Source organism: Equus caballus, chromosome 4 (genome assembly GCF_041296265.1).
Source record: "Equus caballus isolate H_3958 breed thoroughbred chromosome 4, TB-T2T, whole genome shotgun sequence".
Lineage (NCBI taxonomy): Eukaryota > Metazoa > Chordata > Mammalia > Perissodactyla > Equidae > Equus > Equus caballus.
The window spans coordinates 66635941-66658639 of record NC_091687.1 but is presented as its reverse complement, the minus strand read 5'-3'; the positions used below and the strand labels follow the sequence as shown (position 1 = coordinate 66658639).

The 22699-nt window shown below is 45.6% G+C and overlaps 1 protein-coding gene across 12 annotated transcripts in view; it reads left to right on the top strand.

The window, feature by feature from the left end:
• The window catches only part of PDE1C (phosphodiesterase 1C), a 602480-nt gene that overhangs the window by 287338 nt on the left and 292443 nt on the right, over positions 1-22699 (top strand). The window contains exons 1-2 of one of the 12 annotated variants that reach the window (XM_070264802.1): positions 15755-16225; positions 16822-16924. The exons of 6 other annotated variants lie outside the window; for them this stretch is intronic. In XM_070264802.1, the coding sequence (XP_070120903.1) occupies positions 16824-16924 (101 nt within the window). In that variant the 5' untranslated portion in view covers positions 15755-16225; positions 16822-16823. 5 more of the 12 variants (XM_070264804.1, XM_014739137.3, XM_070264801.1 and 2 more) reach the window with 5 other exon arrangements.

Sequence of the window (22699 nt, the reverse complement as noted above, 5' to 3'; positions counted from 1 at the left end):
CCTAAAAGGAAACCCTCAAAGGAAGTAGGTGGGAGACTCCTCCTCCTCAAACCCTTCAGCGCTTCTTGCTTCAACCTCCTGTAGATTACCCTCCGCTGTCTCCTTGGCTGAGCAGTGTGATCTGCAGGGGAGCTCCAGATTCACTCTTGATTGTTTCCAGACCCGATGGCTGGACCTTTGCCCAGCAGCCTAGGCTGACCTGGAATGCCTGTGTTCTTCACGGGGAGAGGGGACAGCTCTGGCTTCTTACTCTTGGTGTCAGATTTGGGTCACCTGGAAGTCAGCAGCTCTCTAGAGCTCCCAATTTCAGAAAGCTGCTTGAAAGCACCAGTGTTTGGTGGCCAGCAGGGGTGCGTTCAGGTCCTGACCTGGTGTCCAGCAGAGCAGCAGAGAAGAGCATGCAGCCATAGACGTAAAGGCACGGTGTACAACAGAGGAAACGCTTTCCAAAGCTTGCGTTCCAAGACTCAAATCAAGTGAAAACCATGCACTTTTAGGGACCTCTTTCCGTCCTCTTTTCTCGTAAGGCTACATGGAGTAACGTCTCTCTCATGAAAAAAGAAACACGTCTGGAAATTGTAAACATATTATTTCTCTCAGGCTGGTTTTGAGGCCTTGAGAATAAGACAGCAAGCATTCAAGGCTTGTCTTCTTAGAACGCAGGGATGAGTTAAAACAGATGTCACTTTTGTTCCTCGGGCCAAAAACCTTGGAGACATCCTTAACTCCTCTCTTCACTCACATATCCAGAATACACTTCTCTTCATTCTCGCTTCTACCACCCTCGCCAAGCCACCATTATCTTTTGCCTGAATAACTAGATGTGGCCTCCCACCTGGTCCCCATCCTGGCCTTCACCCCTGCCACGCTCTGTCCTCATGCCAGCAGCTAAAGTGGTCTTTGTAAGATGGGAGTCAGATCATTTCCCTGCCTGTCTCCAAATCTTGCACTGGGTTCCCATCTCACTCAGAGTAAAAGCCAAAGTCCTTGCAATGACTGACACGCGGTCTTTCGCAGCCACCATTACCTCTCCAACCTCACCTCCCTGGCTCTCCCAGCTCCAGCCGCACTAGCTCCTTGTTCCTTGAGCCTCCAGGCGTGCTTCTGCCTCAGAGCCGGGCTGTAGCTGCTGCCCCGCCTCTCATTCTCTTTGGCACAGTTCACCCCCTCACTTCCTCTGAGGTTTTGCTCAAAGCTCACCTTCTGGAGAGGCCCGTGCTGAGCACACTGGTCACTGCTGCCGCCTGCCCTTCCCCTCCATGTACTCCCAGTTCCCTGCTCTTCTTCTCCTGTTTCTCCCCACCAACATAGCATAGTTTATTTATGTTTATGTCTTTGCTTTCGTCTCGGAGAAGATCAGTCAAATGTCCATCAAGGTGCAGGGGAAAGGGCAGAATTTGCATTCAGATTCCTCCTCCACCATCTATTCCCTGTCTGCTTTGTGTAAGTTAGTTAACTAACCTCTGAGAGGCTCAGTTTCCTCATCTACACAATAGTAATAATTAACTCACGTGGCAAGTATTGAATGAGCACCAGCACTGTGAAAGGCACTGGGGATAGAGAGGTGAATGCAGAAGTCACAGTCCTTTTTGTTGTACGATTGTAAAGAGGATTAAGTGCAAGAAGGCGTATCATGTGCCTGGTGGAGGACTTGGCATGTATTTGGTGCCCATTAAATACAGTTCCCTTTTTGAAGAACTTGAACTTCCTTTTTATTAGTTACCATTTCCTTTTAGTTCACATTATTTTATTTTAGTGCTAGGAAGAGCAAACTAGATTAAAACACGTACACACATACCCGTCACTGAGCCACAGAAGGATTTGGGGCAAGGAGGCTGGATGAGGTCCAGGAGGGTCTGAGAGCCTCCTAAAAATTTATGCAAATCATCGTCTACACATTTTATTTAAATAGATAGAGACAAAGTCGGTAACTTTACAGATTCTCAAAGGGTGCCCTTGATCCATAAAAGTTTAAAACCTTTCCAAAACCCCATGATTGGTCTGCTGTTCCAGGCTTCTCTAAACAAAGATTTGTAATGGAAACTCTGAAATGCTGATTAATTCCAGGGTGGAAGGTGGCTTCTGTCTGGTATTGGTGCTGAGCCCCTACTTCCTGGGTAGTGAGAGGAAAGCCTGTGTATGTCAAGGTCACTGTCTTTTGAGTCCCTGGTACCACTGGAATTTAGAGGCTTGCTCCCACGCAGATGAAGCCACCCCTGAGATGGCTGGGATGACAGTGCAAGAAGTGTAAGCACAGGTGTTGTGAATGCTTCATTAATCTGGGTTGAGTACAGATCACAGAGGGTAGAGCCCATCGGGCCTTCTGTGTAATTCTGTGTTCTGATTTGGGAAGCCTGAGAAAAAGACTGTTCCAATGGGAGATAAATGCAGAAGTGTTGTAATTCTATTATTATTATGATGATGTTGCTGACAATAAGGCTGCTGACTCATTTAGCTCCATGCATTATTTTCAGCTCTGTAGCATTTATTCTCAGCTCCTATCTTTCTAGCCAGCCCTGGTGGTCTAGTGGTTAAGATTCATTGCTCTCACCACTGCCTCCCAGGTTTGTTTCCTGGTCAGGGAACAACACCACTTGCCTGTCAGTTGTAATATCGTAGTGGTTGCTGTGATGCTGGAAGCTATGCCACTGATATTTCAAATACCAGCTGGGTGACCCATGGTGGACAGGTTTCAGTGGAGCTTCCAGACTAAGACAGACTAGGAAGAGGGTCCTTCTTTCTAGGAAGAACTGGCCTCCCACTTCCGAAAAAAATGGCCATGGATTGCCTGATAAAGCACTGAAAGCTGAGAGGATGGTGCAAAATTATGGCGCAGGGCTCTGCTCTGCTGTACACAGGTCATTAGGAGTCAGCCTTGACCCAACAGCACTAACAACAACCTATTGTTCTGTCTTCATTTTCATTTATCGTTCTGGGAAAACGTTTTCTTGCAAGAGAAAAATTAGACAAAAGGAATGAAAGAAGTTTTAAAGGCAAGAAAATGGTACGAAGAAACTACTTGTCCTGCCTTAATGAAGCAAGCAAGTAAAATTTTTACCGTAGTGTCCTCGCCTCTTGGAGAGAAGGAAAAATGCTGCCGGCGGGGGGGGGGGGAAGCAAGAAAATGGAGGGAGTGAAAGAGGAGTTTCCTGGGTATGTGATACGCAGGGCTTCCCACCTGGAGCCCCTAACTCTGCTTTCATTCCAGGCATTGCTCAGCACGCTTGTGTATTCCCTTTATGTTATTTGAAACCCTTGGGAAGACAGCATGCCTCCCTGTGAACCCTGCGTGTACACACCCCCTGAGGTCTTGGGTACCAGCATGGCCCTGCTGTGGCTTTCTGAGGCTGTGGGTTTATTTGTAGACCCTCAAATGAATGATTGAAGCAGTTCCTATAGCGAATCTTTCAGTCTCCTTTTTTCCCCCAGCCTTGTTGAGGTATAATTGACAAATAAGAGGACGAAAAGACAAGCTACGAAATGGAAGAAAATATTTGCAAACCATGTATCCAACAAACAAGTAGTATCTAGAATATATAACAAACTCTCAAAACTCAATGGTAGAAAGACAAACACTCTAATTAGAAAATGGGAAAAAGAAATGAAAAGACATTTCACAGAATAGGAAATACAGATGGCAAATACATGAGAAGGTGTTCAACAAAAGCAATTAGGTAAATGCAGATGAAAACAACAAGGAGATATGACCACACGCCTATTAGAATGGCTAAAATAAAAACTAGTGACAATAGCAAATGCTGATGAGGATGTGGAACAACTGATCACTCATTGCTAGTACAGCCACTCTGGAGAAGAGTTCGGTAGTTTCTTTAAAAAAACTAGACGTGCAACTGTAATACAATTCAGTAATTTATACTACTGGGCATTTATCCCAGAGAAATGAAGAGTTACATTCACAGGAAAACCTGTACATAAATGTTTATAGCAGCTTTATTCATATCAGCTAAAAACTGGAAACAGCCCAGCTGCCCTTCAACCAACTGTGCTCTGTCCGTATCATAGAATACAACTCAGCAATGAGAAAGTGTTGATATATGCAACAGCCTTGTGAAATCTCCAGAGAAATAAGCTGAGAGAAAAAAAAGCCAGTCCCAAAAGGCTATATACTGTATGTTCCCATTTGTAAAACCTTCTTGAAATGACAAAATGATAGAAATGGAGAGCAGATTAGCCATTGCCAGGGGCTGAGGAGAGTGTGTGGGGAATAGGAAATGAGTGTGGCTATAAAAGGGCAGGGTGAAGGATCCTTGTGATGATGGAAATGTTCTGTATTTTGTCTGTCAGTGTATCCTGGTTGTGGTATTGCACCATGGTTTCGCAAGACATCACCATCAGGAGAAACTGGGTAAAGGATACATCAGATCTGTTTGTACTGTTTCTTACAACTGCACGTGAATGTGAATCTACAATTATCTCAAGTAAAAAGTTTAATTAAAAAAAGTATATATTTAAGGTGTACGAGGCGATGTTTTGATATACGTATACATTATGAAATGATTATTCATGATCAAGCTAATTAACGTATCCATCACCTCACATAGTTACCATATTTTTTTGTGGTTTGGACACTTATGATTTACTCTCTTAGCAGTTTGACTCATAAAAGCAGGGAGTAGAATAGTGGTTGTGGGGGGGTGGGGGGTGGAGCGAGACGGGAAAATGAAGAGATGCTGGTCAAAGGGTCCCAAGTTTCAGTTATGCAGGATGAATAAGTCTGCAGCTCTGACGTATGGCATGGTGACCCTGGTTAATGATGTTGTATCGTGTTGAGATTTGCTGAGAGAGTAAGTCTTTGGTGCTGTCACTGCAGCATTGCCACTGTCTGCAAGCGTGGCCTTGGGCTGGTGGTCTCTTCTGTACTCTCCTTGTTCTTATTTTTACAGCTGTTTAAGGATGGCTTGAAGTGGTCGGTCCCTGCGAAGTCGTAGCACTGTCATCAGAAAGCTTTGGGTCAGAGGGCCGTTTGTTGATCAGACACATAGAGTTAGCATCCCAACTTACACAAAACATACCTACATCGGGGAGACATCGGGGGTAGGGCAGTGACAGGCTTCAGTTCAAATCCAGTTCTGCCACTTACTGCATGACCTTGGGCAAGTTAAGTGTCAGTGTGAGGGTTTCATGGGATCTCATGTTTGTCAAGAGGGTAGTATATACATACATGTAATAAATAGGAACTATCATCATCATCATCGTCATCATCACTATACTACTCATTACTATTACTACTCATGTTGGTAGCAATATTTATGTTTGGGGAAAGGAGAGAGACTGGATATGTCCTCTGGATACCATCCAGGGTTAAACCTGCCCTTTCAGTAACAGTGACGGCTCTGTCCACACGTGGCCTTTTCGAGCTATATTTTGACAACTGCTCAATTACCCAGATAGCTGAAAAATATGTCAGCCACGGGTCCTGATGCGTTACTGATGTTGGCCCTTTTCTTCCAGCTGTATTTCACGGTCCTTGTCTGCTGAGAACAGGAAGGGTATTCTCTCTCTTGTGTCCCTTGGAGTCAGGCCAGTGTGGACTCCTGCTCCAAAATGTTACTTCTCTTCAAAGGTGAAAAGCATGAGTCACATCTGGTCGTCCCCGTGGGTTATTTCCGAGCAGCCTCTCCTCCGCACCGATTCTCTCCTGCTCCATTTCACGGGTGATTAGAGACAGGCAAGCGCTCTGCTGGAGTGAGGTCAGAGCCGGAGGTGCAAAGAGGGATTTTCCTCCGCTTTGCAAACACGCGGCGACGTCACCGAGCCTCGGGGGCGCTATCAGTTGCTGCCGCGAATGCACCGACTGACTGACGGGATATTAGTTGGGCGCGATGGTTAGCAGCAGCTGGGACAAATGGGGCCTCCTCTTCGCTGCGGGGCTCCGGCTGCCTTGGCAGACCCGCCCCGACAAGAAAAGCATGGCCCGAATGTTTGCAAATGCCAGGCGAGACGGGCTCAGCCAGAGCCGCGAAAGGACGCAGCGCCAGGCGGCTGCCAGGATGCCCAGAATAATGCGATCACGTGCACTTTTGAAGAGCAAACTCTGATAAGCTCTCAAATTTAAGCACCTGCTTAATTGGTTCAAAAACAGAGAGAGAAAGAGAAAGAAAAGTCCAATCACTACATTTTCAGAAGTCTATCTGCCTTGAAGTATTCAGCGCTTTTTTCGGAGTGGTTTTCTTTCCTTCCTCTTTTTCCTCCTTTCTTTTCTGTTTTAAATGGTTTATGATGATGCGTTTATTAGTCGTGGTTTCCAGAGCTGCATAGTAACCGTGGGAGGTAGGTTATCACTGAAATTCTAATCAAATTGAATGATCTAAGTCTGCCTGCCAATATTCTGACAAAAACGCATTTTCATTTTGATGAGAATGGTGTTTCTGAAAGCCACAGTTATCAAAGAAATCTCCCCAGGTCACCAATAGTCAATGACCAGCCCTCTGTCAGTAAATCCTGAACCCAGTTTGACTTTGCTACAGGAGGTGGAGAGGTTTTGAAAGGTCATGCGTTAAAATTTTCTCTCTGACCAGCTGGTTCCAGCACAGAGTTAGAGACACAGAAATTCTGCAATAAATGAATAGGGAAAGTAGTCACAAGTCCCAGGCAATAGTGGCATCTTTAGGAATTGCTTGGAATTGATCTGGCAGAAATGGTTGGCTTCTGGTAAATTGAATCATATGTAGAAGTGTATGTGAGATGATTACTCTGATCATTTAAATTGGAACCTCCATGCAGATGAGACTGATCTGCACTGAGGATGCAGTGGGTACTTCTGCTATGCTGTATGGATGGATGAGGTGGGGACTGATTTTCACAAATGCTCTTGGTACCCGCGTCGGGGAGGGGAAGTATTAAATGAAATCTTTCTTATTTAGAGACTAATTGATTCAGAAGGCTCTGTTTGGTTTGCCCGTAGGGAACGCAGAATGGCTTCTAACAGGACCTTCACTGACTTGATTGGAGCTATTTTCAAGGACTTAGCACTCTTTCCTTTCAAAGCTTTGGTTAAAATTCTCAAGTGCTTCCTAAATCCCACTGAGGAGAATAATATTCATTTTTCCATTTGCATTTGGCCCAGGCAGTGGGGAAGCCATGTAGCCGTACGTGTGAGAGTCCACCTGGGTTCCACGGGGGTCCTGGCAGCACGTAGTGCTTTTAGAGTCTCTTGCTGAGATTTGCTTTGCCTGCTAATTACTTTAAATTGTGTCCATAAGTTTCCATTCCTCTCCATAAATCAAGTCCCACTTCCTGCTTATGGGAGTCTGTTTATATCTCCGAAGTAGAGATATAAGCATATATCAACCTCGGATGTGGCTGTCAGTCTGGACCTGTGAAGGATTATGGGCCAAATCGAGGTGCCTTCAGGGTCTTTTTTATTAGCACGAATCTGTCAAAAGCATGTGAGTGGAATGCACTCATGGAGACGTTATTCTTTTGTTCTCCTGGGTTTTAAAAATCCTTTCACTTCTGAGAACCACAGGGACTTGAATGGACCATTTAGATGTCCCCAAGGACAATTTTGAAAATACTGTCAGGAGTTGTGACTGTCTCTCATCCCTCTTGTGTGCTGAATCAAGCAAAAAGTAACGTTTCACTTATCTGGAGGCACAGATGCCAGCTTACTGAAAGTTAATCCTTTATGCACCAAACTGTAACCTGGGCAGGACCTTATTGCCTTTCCCTCAACAACCTCGCATTAACTTATGGTCTAGCTGAAGATTCATTTGTTTCCATGTCAGGTTTGCTCATGAATATAGTTTGTATGGCAGCAATCATCTTGGACCATAAAACAAATAAATTTCATAGTCTTTCTCTGAGGAACTCAGTTGGTCATCAGTCAGTTGGTCTGTTGTGCACTCAGGAGACAGTGAGGGACAAGACATTTATGATCTCTGCCCTCCAGGACACTATTCTAGTGAATCCTGTGATAATACTACCAACAGGGAAGTTAGTTCATCATCACTGATGAATTTGTTCACTATGGTCACTGTTGATTTTGGATGCTGGAGCTCATGGGTCTAGAGTCTCTTTTCAGTTCAGGTCACTTCTTGAGATCATTTAGCATCTCTGATTAAGCCAGGGAACATTCTTGCTCTTTCTAACCATTCTTCGCATAGCAACCAGAACCATCCTTTACAAATATACATCTCTTGAAATCCCTAAATGATTTCCTGTTGCACTTCAAATGAAAGCCCTTAAATCTGCCCTCAGCACTCTTCTATAGCCCCACCCACCTGCCTCCTCCATCTCATCCCAGGCCTCCATCTCTTCCGTTTGCCAGATCACTCCAGCCACAACTTACCTCCTTCTAATTCCTTGACTATATCAAGCTCCTTCCTGCCTCAGAGTCTTTGCACATGATATTCCATCTTTTCAGAAATGTTTTCCTCATTCTTGTTACCTGATAACTCCTTTTCCTCCTTTAGGTCTTGGCTCAGATGTCACCTGCTCACAGAGGCCATCCCTAACTACCTAGGTGGATTCAAGATGGCTATAGATCTGTGTTACTGCCCCCTCCCTGCCCAACCCTCCCCTCTACCCAATCCTCATCTTGGGAAATGGAGTTTATTTCTCCTGCCCTTGCATCAGAGCTTCAGTGATTGCTTCAACCAACCCAATGCAGTGGAAGTGATGCTGTGCCAGTTCTGGGCTGGCCTTCAGAGGACTGGCAGCTTCCACCTCCTCCCTCTTGGAGCTCTTGCTCTTGCAATCTAGCTGCCTTCTAAAGAAGTCTAAGCCAGCCCTCATATTGAGAGGCCACATGGAGAGATCATGTGGAGAGAGAGAGGTCCTGGCCTTCCAGCCGTCCCTGCCAAGGCCCCAGACATGAGTGAAACCATATTGGATATTCTAGTCCCTGCTGCCATCTGACTACAGCTGCATGAGAGGCCCCAAGCAAGACCTGCAGAAGAGCTGCCTGGTTAACCTACAGAGTCATGAGAGACAAAAGGTTGTTGCTGTGTTCTGAGCCACTCAATTTCAGAGAGTGGTTTATTACACAGCAATAGTTGGTGGAAATGCCAACCTACTTATAAATTGGCCCCACTTTCATTGTTCCCTGTACTGGACTTTATTTTCTTTTCAGAACTTTCCACGATTACAATGATACATTTAGTGTTTTACAATCTGTTTAGTATCTGTTTCCTCAATTAGACTGATGCTCCTTGATGCAGGCCCTGAATTTTTTTTATTGACCACTGCAGACCTACTACCACAGAGTGCCTGGCGTGTAGTCAGCGGTCAGCAAATGCTTGTTGAGTGAATGAATGAATGAATGAATTTAATAGTTTCCAGTACTTATTTATTTGTGAGAGCCCCCCCCACCAATACAGACAAGAATCTGAAAATCTTCTCTGGTTGCAGTTCAAATACCATTTTTGAAACATTGTTTTTATCCTTATTTATAAGTCATACTTATTACATCACAATTTTACTTTGTATCTCCTACACACCTGCTCTGTGGATTTTAATGATTCCTTATTGGAAGGAGCATTAAAAGACTAAGCTTGCATACGGTAGTCCAGGCCCCCCTCAGTCTGCATATGCAACCTGTGCCCATTGTCCCTCTCTTGACCCCCTCAGACCCATCACATCAGGTTCCTTGCTGTTACCTGGGCCACCATGCACATTTCCACTTTCTGGGAGTCTCTCTTCTCTAGTCCTTCCCATTTCCCAAGAGAGCCTTCTCCCGCAGGGAGCTTTGCCAACGGCCTGTGCTTTTAGTGGGCATTTCTTCTTATCTATGACCAAACCATTGAGCCAAATCCTCGGGTGGAAGCGGGAGCCATTCTTGAGAACTGAGAAGGAAGTTAACAGATAATAGAGCCCTGGGCTGGGAGTTTGGGGACAGGGCTTCTGGTCCCAGCTCTGCCACCATTAAGCATTAGGCTTGGGCCCAGTTATCTAACCTGCTTGGGCTGCTCGTTCCTGTCAGTGTAACCAGGCACCTGGGTGAAGGGATTGCTGAGGTCCCTGTCCGCGCTGAGGTTTTTCCACATTCAAATGTGCTTTACAGCAGCGGGAAGAACAACCCACTGATTTATGTGCATTTGGGTCAGAATTTGGCTGACTGTAGCATCAGCAGTTTTACATGAACAAAAATTTCAATTTCATTAGTACAGCCAAGTTAATTTTGCTGGATTGGCAGTGCGTTCTGAGAAGCAGAGTGGCCACTGGGGCCAGGAGTCAGGAACCTTGTGCTGTCGTGCTGCCTGGCTACTAGCTGGAGGGGGAACTAGCCCAAGGGAAGCCCACGGACTCTCGGACACCATCCCCTTCATTTCTAAAATGAGGATGATGATAATACGTATTTCAATCACTTCAGGGTCTTTTGGAGGGGCTAATGTGTATAATATAGTAAGGCTTTGCTAGGTCATTATCAAAAGGTTATTGAAACATTATTGATGTATCTATTTATCAAGGTAATAAAGGCTCCTTATATTTACCTTGGATGCTTTGCCCACTCCAAGGTTCCTGTACCATTTTCTAATTTCCTTCCCTTCGTCTCCTGCTGGATGGATGAGTTGAACGAGGACCTGCTATTTTATGAGAGCCTCCAATATTTAAGGCACTGGCCATATGTTGTTTTTCTAACTCCTTATAACAGTCCTCTAAGAGAAGAGTTGAATTAGCCAGTATTATTTTAGTTGTCAATGACAGAAATCTTATTCAAGCTCGTTTAAGTGAAAAAAAAACATGATGGGGGGCATTTATTTGGTTTATATCACTTAAAAGTCCATGGGTAGCTCTGGCTTCAGGCATAGCAGGATCAAGGTGCTTGAAAGATCCTTTCACATTTTTTCTTTGTCTCTCTAGTTCTTTTCTCTGTGTTGGTGTCATTTTTCTGGTATACTCTCTCCACATGGTAAAAAGATAACCCTAGGGCCAAGACAACCTCAAGCTTTATAGCTTCTTATCTCAAAGAAAAGAGAAATAGACCCCCTCTCCCTCTACCAGTGGCCACATCAAGTCTCCCATAAGGAACTAGGATAAGATCTGCGTTAGTCACATGTCACCCTCGGACCAATCACTTTGTTCAGAGATATGGGCTCTGATTGGCCAATCTAGTTAAGTTTATTACAGTTAAATCTAGCCAGGGTCCAGACTCAGGTTTTGCTACAGCTGTTTTTTTGGCCCACAAAAAGCTTGATTAGCTCAGGCCAGGCTATGGGTTTCAAATCAGGGTATGTGAGGGCTGGAAAGGGATCCAGAAGTCACTGAGCCCAACCCAGCCATGACCAGGGAAGAGAAGTGTCTTGCTCTAGGTCACGTGTAATTCAGTGCTACTCCAAGTCCTTTCCTTTGCCTGCGCCACCTCCACTGGCAGGATTACATGAGGTTCTCCCATCAGAGCAACTGAAGGTTCTTGCCAGAGAGAGGGGCAAAAACTCTGGGTCACATGCAGGTTACGACGGACCTCTCCTGAGCTGGAACTGCATCCTGTCTCTTCTCCCATCTCCTCTCTCTGCCTCTCTGGGCCACTCTTGGGATAGTTGAGATGTTGGCTACTTGGAACTCCATTTCGTAAGGAGCTGAGAATGGGGGAACTCTGGCCTTAGCCAGTCCACTGCCTCTTCCTGCACCTCTTCTTTCTAGGGGACGTGGTTCCCAGGGCAGAGTCTGCCCCTTAGCATAAAACCAAACAGAGGAGACATCAAAGAGAAAAGCAGTGTGACTGTCACCAAAAAGGCCCCCTGATGGAAAGGGGAGCCAGTGGGAGAGGAGAGCCTCTGCTGATAATGTGTTATGGGGGCTGGCTCACGTCTAGTGTGGGCAGGAAGGAGGGGCTGCTGTGCCCAGTGGCGCTACTTCAAATGTCCTAAATGCTTCTCCAGAACTTCCCTCTCAACAGACTCTCTTGATGATGCCGCTGCCAAGTTGTGAAAAATGTGTCAAGGGCACTGGCTTGCTTCATGGGGGTTGAAGCAAGCAGCCATAATCTTGTGGCTGGGAGGTGGGTACTCATGGGAGACAATGCTGTGCTTTTTCTGATTTTGTCTCTTTTCTTTGTCTGATTCTTCCCTCTTTGTAACCTGAGGAGCTTGTTTGCATTCGGTAGCTGGATTCCTCTTATAAGCCCCATAGTTGTTATGTGCCCCTGTGGCAGGTTCCTGGGGAACTGACCTCAGCGTATGATGCATATTCAGGGCAGCAAGTACCCTCCACATGTGACCATGCCTCCCTCTGCCTGGAGCCACCCATGGCTGTCTATCTTCTGCAGGAGAGAGCCCACGCTTCTTCCATGACCACAAGGATTTGGCGGGCCCTTCTAGCATTTTCTCCTGCTCTTCTTAGTCATATATTTCTGTTTGTGGATTGCTGGATACCCCACCCCTTCTCATGTTTCTGTGCCTCTTTTCATACAGTGCCCTCTTTCTGGAACCACCTGCCTCCACTTACCTTCCACGTAAGCAACTTCTATTCATCTACCTTTAAGATCCAGTTCAAATGTCACCTCCAGTGTGTAGCCTTCCTAATTTCCCCACAATATTAGTGACCCTTCCTCTGAGCTCCTGCAGTCCCCTTTCCCTGTCATTTACCTTTTTACTTGTGTTTTTATATGTCTGTAGGGAGGTGGTGTAAGAAAGGGATAAGAAGACGAGCTTTGCACTCTGGTCTGGGTTTAAAACCTGGCTCTGCCCCTTATTAGCTGTGTGTCTGCAAAAGTGATCTGACCTTCGGCACGCTCTTCTGTCTTTACCTGTAAATGGGCATAATGAACTCTTCAGAATTATTCTGTTAAGGATGAAATGAACCAACCTATGATGTGCTTAGTGTGGTGGTTGGCACGTGGTGGTTCTCCATACCTGGTGAGGGGAGTGGTTGTGGTTATTGTGATTATCACTGAACTGTGAAATCTTAGAGAAGAAAGGGAACTGAGGGGTCGTTCTCATGTCCACAAAGCTTGATTCCTTCTCCCTTGTCAGATAGTCATCCAGCTTCTCCTTGAACTTGGCCAGGGACAGGGAACGATACCTAATGCTGGTGCCGCAGAGGTTTGCTGGTACTTAGGCTAAGTTACTATATGTCTGTTTGGGGGACTGTTTTAAATTGGCAGTTATCTGTATGTATGTGTGTGTGTATATGCATGTCTCTATATATTTAGTGATGTTTCGCCATAGAAGATTTCCTAAAATGTCTTACTAAAAAAGCTGGATTAGCAAGTCACAATGGAAATTCACCTTCAAAGCAAAGTTGTGAATGGCTTTGCATTTTCTTAGATCTTTTGTTTCTGAGTGAGTTTGCATGGTTTTTTGCTTGCTTCTGAGTGGAAGGCCAGTAGAAATTGTGGCATGTAATGTTGCTACAACTCTCAAGCATACCCTTGTCTATGATAGATAAAGACAGAACAAAGCCTGAGTGACACCATAACATGGTCACATGCATCATAACATGCATCTAGAAGTAGTAATGTTTTGTTGGCAGAGAGAAGACACACTTTTCCCACAGTGGTTTGGAAAGAACACTGGATTAGGAGTAAGGAATCCTAAGAATTATATGGTACTTTGGCCTCAATTTTCCCATCTGTGAAGTGGGAGCATTGGTCCCTCGGAGATGGGATATGGAGAAGGCAGAGGTGGACTTTGTCCCTGAGAACTAACTGCCCCCCTTCCCCACTGAACCAGAGCAGCTCCTTCTTTACTTTTTAAATCTGAGGTGTGCGTTGGAGTCCCTTGTAGGATGTTATTTGAAATAAAATATTCTGTTGCTTAAAAAGTTTGGAGACTTCTAAACTAGATTATCTTTAAGGTCCTTCTACCTCCAAAAACGATTATAGCTCTAAAATAAAGCAAAGTCATATCTTTATCAATTTTCTAATACATGTTTAGTTTTTAAAATTTTTGTGAAATGTGACAAAATCATGTTTCAGAAACTTTTTTAAAGACTTTTTTTTCTCCTCCTTCTCTGGTTAGCTTAATTGCAGTGAAAGGCTAGTCCTTTCCTTTTCCTCCAAAATTTGCTTTTCTCTGACTTAATCAAATCCCACTAACACTAGGAGAAAGTCTTAGGGATGGTGTAGGGCAGGAAGGCAGATATCATCGTCTTTATTAATCTCTTCTCTTCTTTCATCCCAGGCTGGCCGTTGGAGAAACCATGACGTAGTTAAGTCTGTATTCGGCAATATCCATCTCTCTTTTCATCAATTCCTTTCCCCAATTCTCTCTACATGACCTCACAAAATCATAAAGGTGGAACAGATGTAAAAAATCTTTTTGCCTAAATTCTTTCCTTTAAAGATATGGACAGTGGGACCCTGTGAGGGGGACAAATTTGTCCTGGGTAAGATAATGAGTCATAACTCAACTGGTCTTTTCCAGTTCATTTCTCTTTCAAGTAGGTCTAGATACCCTCCTATTGCTTCAGTTTTCTTACTGTAATATGGAGATGATAATAGTAGTATTTGCTTCATAGAGTGGCTAATATTATGTGAGCGTAGAACCCTTCGAACAGTGAACAGCACAGCGCCTGGAGCATAGAAAGTTTCCGATACGTTTGCAATTACTATCATTACTATGCTTCATATACTGATAGTAGGCTGCCCAAGGTGTACACACTGATGGAAACCCTATTTGAGGACCATCCTCCTGTCTTGCATCCCCAAAGCACGTTGTTAAAATAATCTCTTCTTTTAACATCCCATTCCCCCAGGTGACCATTCCCTGCTGGATGACAGTGGGTGGGTAATTGGTTTTTTTCAGATAAATGAATTTCATGTTAGTGTGTTGGCTGCTTAATGCTGGATTTGCCTGGTAGTAATGCCTTAACTCACTGAAAATGTGTGTGCTTCCAGAAAACCCTTGAGGACTGACTTTAATGGGGCAATTTCAGATTGTGTGCCAGGTCAGTGTGTAAGTCCGTGTCAATCAAACAGGTCTGCCATCTCACCTTGAGGCAGGTGCCTTCTCCACTGGAATGTAAGGGGCTAGTCATGCCATCCTCATCACTCTCACCTCTAAATTCTGGAAAGTAAATGCCAGCTACCAAATGGGTGAGCGTTTAGAATTTAGATACTATCATTTTAACCCTTTATGAGGGTTGTATGAATGGAACTTTACTGGAGCAATGCAGAAAAACTAGTTCTTACCTTTGAGTTTATCTTACTTTTGAGAAGCAGGCAAATATCTGATGGATAGAAAAAGAATACTGGAAGCATGACTGAAAGAATCATTACCTGGTAGCGAGGAAAAATATGGTTATAGGGCAAGCTGCATCCTGAATGTCAGGAGCCCTGAGTACCAGGTTTGCAATGGACCCTGGGAAGTGGTGGTGGCTTCGTGTAGAAGGGAGTTTGACTACCAGTTCTGTGAGGTCAGGGCTGCGGTCGGTCAACCGGAGCACTTCTCTTTTTCTCTTTATGGTCCCTCTCTTAATGCCGCCTCCCTCCCCCATACCGGGTCCCAGTCTTCCAGAGCATTCTATTTTATTGACATTGTGAATGACCTAGGGGGACAGTGACAGCGAGTTGCAGCTTTGTGGAATAAAAGCTCTTTGCCAGTCTTAACATTCACTCAGCCACCACCATACGGGGACCCCTTGAGGAGTATGTGGCATTAATCAGTGGAAACTAGCACCTTCTCACTGTTGGTTTATATTTTCCTTTTTTCCAACCATTGAAAAAGAGAGAGAGAGGAGCCAGAGGAAGGAGAGGAGAGGGAGAGAGGGAGAGAGGGAGAGGGGGAGAGAGAGAGAGAGAGAGAGGGAGGGAGGGAGAGAGAGAGAGAGAAAGACTCCTATTCCCATTAGCAAGAAGATACCAGGACTTTCTAAGTGTGATGTGTGGTTACTTCAGTGCCTATCAATTGCTTTAATATTTCAAAATGGAACCGGCTCTCTGGCGGGAGTGTAAGTGAGCGCTGTAAATGAAAGCTCAAAGCACCAACTCCGGGAACCTCGCGCTGCTCTTTGCCCCACCAGCCCCCTGGGAGGACACAGACCTCGCTTCCCTCGGATTTCCGTGCCCTGTTATTTATTTTGTGCGGGCTTCGGGAGCCACCGACACACCCGGGCTGGGGGCCCTTCGTGGCGGCAGGCTGCCCTGAAGCGCGGGACGCCCGGGTCGGAGGCTGGAGCCCGGCGAGCGTGTGCCCTGCAGACGGAGGTGCCCGGCGCGCCCCTCCCTCCGCGCCCGCGGGTGCCAGACCAGACGCCAGCCCTGGCGCGCTGACAGACGACTTTTCTCAGTTGTCAGTTTTCTCGCTTGTCAGCAGAGCTGCTGGTAAGTGAAAGAAAACAGAGAGGGGGCTCGAAAGCAGCGAGGCACGGGAGAGAGAGCGCGGGGATGGAGGAGCCGCGAGGCGTTCCAGGGCAGGGGGCGCAGGGCGGAGCTCGGGGGCCTCTGGGTCAGACCACCCCGCCTCGCGCCAGCCCCACCTAGGCTCATCTCTCATCCCCCTCTGGACTCCCCCTTCTCACTTTCTCCCTGCTTGCTTCCTCTCCTCCCCACTCGGTCTTTCCTTTCTCTCCCAAATCGTTTAGCTGCCACACTGATCGCTTCTGCGGCTTTGTCTAAAAAAAAAAAAAAAAAAAAAAAGACTCTGAATAGATCCGAGGTGCTTTCTTCTTGAGCAGAAGCACAATCTCTATTCCTGGGCATTAGCCCGGGACCATGGCTGGTTACCACAACTACCTCCAGGGGGCACCCGGGCCCGGGGTCGCCCGAAATCCGAGCCCACTTTAAGTCCGGATTTGGGGGGCGCAGGCTGGAGAGCGCACGGAGAAAGTGACAGACTGGCTGGGGGCTCATGCTGGGCCAGGAGGCAGGGAGGGGACAGCCCAAACTCTTTCAGCCTCACTCCCAGTGATAACTTGCAGCTATGGAGTCGCCCACCAAGGAGATTGAAGAATTTGAAAGCAACTCTCTGAAATACCTGCAACCCGAACAGATCGAGAAAATCTGGCTTCGGCTCCGAGGGCTGTAAGTAAATCTATTTACTTCTCTTGCCCCATTTCCCTCTCCCGTCAACATTTTACTACACATCCACACTCACGGCTGCTCACCCCGTTCCTGCACGGCCCTTTAAATACAGCCCTGGAAGTTCCACAACTCCTTCTCTGTTAATTACAGTCACTGCTACCTTCCTTTCAACAGAGATTTGTCTTTCTGACTTAAATTGCCTTGCTATTTCCGAGCTGTGCTTTCTTTGCGGGGAAGGAGAGATGTCTTCAGATTTCAGTTCTAGTAGGTCAATAGCCACAGAGATGTTTCTGGACCTTTTTCCCCCGTGAGAAAAGTTTGGGAGCTCAGGTCACAGACTTTTAATCAAAGGAAGGGTTTTTCTCTGCAAAGTGCTTGCAAACACCTTGGCAGGTGGTCCAAGAACTTACCAACGGCTCAAATTCAACATGCATTCTGGCTGCTAGATTTGTCTCTCCCTTTCCCCAGCCCAGTTCAACTTCTGATATTTTCTTAGGATTCTTTCTAGCAGGAAAATAGTTACTGGAAAGAAGGGCTATTTTTGGAGAAAGTGGGGATCAGAACCAGTATTGGAATTTCCTAGCAATATTTGAACAGTGAAATAGGGCGCTTGCTTTCAATACAGTGGCCTGAATTCTAGTTGGACTGATGCACGGAGATCTCTGAATTTCATTCAGCTCGTTGGGTTCTGTCTGTCTGGGTATAGAGGAGAGGTGACCTGAAAATACAGGGTCTTTTCTGTGAAATGATTTCGTAAACCCCAGTCGGGAAGCTGTAGTGATCGCTGTAGATTTACAGCTTCTCTTCAGTTGACCAGGCAGGTCCCAGATATTTGGCATCAAATATCCAGTACCGTTTAAAAAATAGTTTTTCTCCAAGTATGTTCTTCAGACACTTTGTTTCTACTGAGGACGGTGATGGGGAAACCAGCTCCCTGGCAGTTTGTTTTGCTGAATTTATTGTTTTTGAAAGCACACACACACATACACACAGCACCCAAAAGAAACCAAATCAAAAAGGCACTGATCTAAGTTAGCTTAATCTTAGCTAAGGGAGACCACATCCCAAGCAGGATAGTCAGAGTTTCTAAGGGGAAGCAATAAGGTAGTATGTGTTTCTTTAAGGGGTCCCTATTTAAATTGCAATTTGTAGAAGCCCTTCCATCAGTAATCTAAGTGAGCTTCACTGCCATTGATCGCAATGGGAAATCATACCAAAAATAGGGTCTTTGAATTGTCTGGGTGCTGCAAGCAGAGGCTGTAAGATTATTTGGAAATTTTGTCTTTCTGGCTGGCAGGTGGTCCTGACGATGGAGATGTGTGCAACACAACACCTCTCTCAGAGCAGTGTTTCCAGTAAGCCCTTGTCATATGTAATGAACATTGTATCTGATTATATGGTGGCCCATACAGAAAGTTTGTTGCGTCCACAAAGTCTGGGTCCGAGATATACAATGTGAGAGTGTTGTCAGGCTGGTCTCCTTGCCATCCCGGCTAGAGGGACTCCTGTGCACACTCGGGAACTGCTTTTCTCTGGCTGTGCTACAATTCCAACCGGCTCTATAGAGCTGCTCAGGCTAGAGAGAGCGTTTGGGCACTTCAGCAGGGCTGAGGTGGGAGCTTGGGTGAAAAAGCATTTAGCGCTTGCAATACACCGTCTTGTAGCTTTCTCGGCTTCGAGTCTGTTAGGCTTCTCTCCCTAAGGTGTTGTGTGTGATGCATCCACGTTTTCGTTTTCCAGTCTGTCGTATCTACCCAGCACCTGGTGCCTTTGAACATAAAAGGTGTGGGTTGATTCTTCTCCAAATGTGTGTTTTGAATTTCTCTCTTTACCCTTCCTACTGAAATACCCCACTCAACAGCAGTCCCAGGAGATATGTGGCTTCACTTTCTAATTTGAAGAGGACATGCTACTATTGTTATTATGACTTTTTTTTAGTAGTGTTATGGTTTTTACTACCACTTTTTTTTTTTTCGCAAGACAGTAGTGCTATAATAAGTTGCTAAAGACTCCAGAAACCAAAGCACATGCTTATTTCTACAACTTGGAATAACATTTTGCAGTTCACAAAATAGAAACCCATAGGAGATGGAAGGTTGTGTGTCTATTTATCCACACAACAGACTGTCAGTAGGAGAAATGAAGTTGCTCTTTCAACATTTTGGAAAGACCCAATAGCCACAACTGGATTTTCATATCAATTTATTACCATGACACCCTTAGAGAAAAGGCTTTGTAGATGACCACGGATAGTCAGGAATTCAGTTCAGCTTGTTTGAGAGCCATCTAAGTTCAGGACTTGATCATCTCGTGCCTGGGCTATTCAATGGTATCTGTCGTCTTCTTGTCGGTATCTCCCCTGTTTCATCTATTGTTGAATTTTTCGTCTCCTCCATTGGAATGTACGTTCCTCTAGGACAGACACATGTGTGTCTTGCTTACTGCTGTACCTCCAGTGCCTAGAACAGAGTTTGGCATAAAGTAGACGCTTAATCAGTAGGTGATGAAAGAAGCTTAAAGAACCAAATGTGAACTTTCCAATGTTCAAAATGAAGATAAATATATATTTGGGTCAGCTTATAGGCCACGTGACTCATCAACAGGGTGTTCCATGAGCTGGAGGGGAGGCAGGTTTTATTGACAGGATTACCCAGGTTGGGACACAGAAATCTACACCAAGGTGGGAACTGGACAAAGCCATGACCCAGGGCTGAATCCCACTCTTGTGTTTACCCAGGTGCTCTCTTTCCCTCTCCTTATCTCTCCCCTCTCCTGTGCTGGCCGGGAGTGGTCTTCACCAGCAGGTGATGAGGATTGCTGCGGTGCTCTTCTGCCGAGAATCTACAGTGGAGAGAATGCAGAACATGAGCCTCTGTCTATTATAACTCCCGCCCAGCCCCCTGCCATGCTTTCTTTTTTTCTCTTTCTTTTCTTCTTACTGTCTGGATACTATATGTTTTATTTATTATGTTTATTGTCTGACTCCTCCAACTAGAGTATAAGCTCCCTGAGGACAGGGTTTTTTGTTTCTTTTGGTCACTGGTGTCTCCCTGGTGCCTACAATACTACCTGGAGTACAGTACATTATCAATATGTATTTGAAACCTAGGGCTGTTTCACATGTTTCTCTGGGGAAGAATTAGGAAAAATTCTTAACCTGGCCTTGCAGCATCATCAACATACTAATAGTGCATCGAGTATTGGAAATGTGAATTTTAAACACTATCTCCCCTAGCTGAGATTACAAAACCCTGCAAGCCTAGGTGGATGCTGTTATGACGACTCCGTTTCCCTTGAGCTAGGTGCCGCACACCGAGGCAGAGAGGCCCACTGTGATTCGAGGGGTGTGGTGTCCTCAGCCTCCCTCTGCAGCCCTGCCCCCTGCTCAGACACATGTTCACATGCCTGTAAGCCGGAAGGGAACAAATACCACACACTTGAGCTTCCTTAATTCTCTCTCTCAGAGGGATGCTGTCCTCTTACGTTTCTGGGAGGGGCCTTTTCTTTTTCTCATTTCAGTTTCTATAAATCTCAGTTGTCCCCAACGAGCCGAGCCGTCATCATACCTCTTTCCTCTGTAGGAGTGGGTGGAATTTTCAAGAGCCTCTCCCAATGGCTGTTTTGTTGGGGAATCTTCCAATCAGAGAAAATACGTCAATGGCTGTGCTTTATCCCTCTGATGATGTGCGGAGCCTCACGGCTGCATGGCTTTGAGTCATGACTTGTACCCTGGGTCCTAACCAAGAGTTTTTCTATTGCCATCCTGCTCTATGATGATGAAAAGGTACTTTTATGCTTTTTTAAAATTGAAAGTGAGAGAACACTTATTCCTTGGCATTGTCACAATTGTAATTAAGCTGTCATGTGTTTATTTTGATCACTGGTATATCCCCAGTGAGGTAATCAGTATAATAAATGTTATGCTTATACAACACTGTCTATGAAGATGATGATGCTTTTTTTTGCATTATCTAAAATAATATTATGAATGTAAAGGGAGGTCAGTGGTTATTAAGGTAACAGACTGGGACTCTTGTTTTTGTCTATCCAGCAAGCTTTCTCATTTTCCTTATTATGTGACAGACCCTGCCCCATTCCCCACCCCCACCTCCCCGCCATAGAGATGGGCTTATGATCTAGGACTGGCCAGTCATACAGTTTCACCTTTCTGGCAACAGTGGTGGGTCTCAAGCACGTCAATGAACCCAACCAGGAGCATTAGGGTCCTTCACTGAGCTTTCTCTCTTGGCCATGGGAGAGTGCTACTTTCCCTTTTTCTGGGTTTTCCTGGTGGTGGCCAGTGGCTCTATTTCCCACTTTTGGGGGAAGACCTTTTTATGATGGGACACACTGAGGCCAAAGCTCAAGGAGAAGCAGAGGTGAGAAGATGGAGTGGAAATCCCTGGGTCTGCTCCCAGAGGCCCCAGCTCCTGCAGATGTTTCTCTGATTCTGTCTGCTCTTCTGGTCAGGCTCTGTTTCTGCTTAGGCTGCTTTGAGTTTGGTTTCTCTGAAAAAGTCTTCACTAATACCCCACAAAAATACACAGAATGTAAGGGACCCTTCCAAACTACTCAGCCAAGATGGGAGGAAGAAGCCGTAGGCGAAGAAGCCTGGATCTTTGGTTTCATATTTCTTATTTAATAAAGCCCTCTCACTCTGTTTTCTTTCTGTTCATCTAAAATTTTTAATGGTATCATTAACGTCGGATCACATGAGTTTACTCAGTTAACGTTTACTGAGTGTCTGTTATGTGCCGGGCACTTTGATGAGCTCTGGGTATGCAAAAGTCCGTAAGATGCTTACCTGACCTTCAGCAATTCCCAGGCTAGTGAGAGAGACTGACATGAATAGCTGGAAGTGGTGGCTATAGTTACAGAGGGATGCAAAGGGAGCTACTTCTGCCTGGGAGGGCCAGAGAAGGTGTTGCGGATGAGCAATGAGCTGAGTATTTATTCTGGGCAGACTCCTTAGAGTCACAGGGAAGAAACTTGCATAGATTCCTTTCACTCATATCAGCGTTTTGCAAAGATGCAAAGAAGCCTTTTGCAAAGATGCGAAGAAAACGAGGAGTCACCCAGTCGGCCCAGAATAAATCAGCCCAGAATTCTGAGCTGTTTTTATGGACAACTGGAAAAGCTGCTTACACTTACTAGGGATACAGCCTGAATCCTAGTGTCCTTCTCTGTGCTCACCCCTCATTGTTAATTTCCAAAAGAGAGGGTGTGGTTGAATCTGTTTGCTGTTATTCAACATGGAGCTGTTGGTCAGAAATCTCCCAGATCACCTCAGAAGCAGCTGACCCCCAAATTAGCCCCTGGTCCATCAGCTGTCCGGGTAACAGGGTTACCTTATCCCCTACACATCAATCTCCAAGAGCTCTGGTTACTTTCCTTAAAAAGTCTCTGTGTGGTATCCTCTTGCAGCACATCTAGTGCAATATTTTTTGTTTGTTTGTTTTTTGTTTTTTCTTTTTGGAGGAAGATTAGCCCTCAGCTAACTACTGCCAGTCCTCCTCTTTTTGCTGAGAAAGCCTGGCTCTGAGCTAACATACGTGCCCATCTTCCTCTAGTTTATACGTGGGACGCCTACCACAGCATGGCTGCCAAGCAGTGCCATGTCTGCACCCGGGATCCGAACCAGCGAACACGGGGCCGCCGAGAAGCGGAACGTGCGAACTTAACCGCTGCGCCACCGGGCCGGCCCCACATCTAGTGCAATATTGAGGGATAGATAGAAGGTAATGAATGGGCGTAGCAGAGTGTGCAAGGGTACAG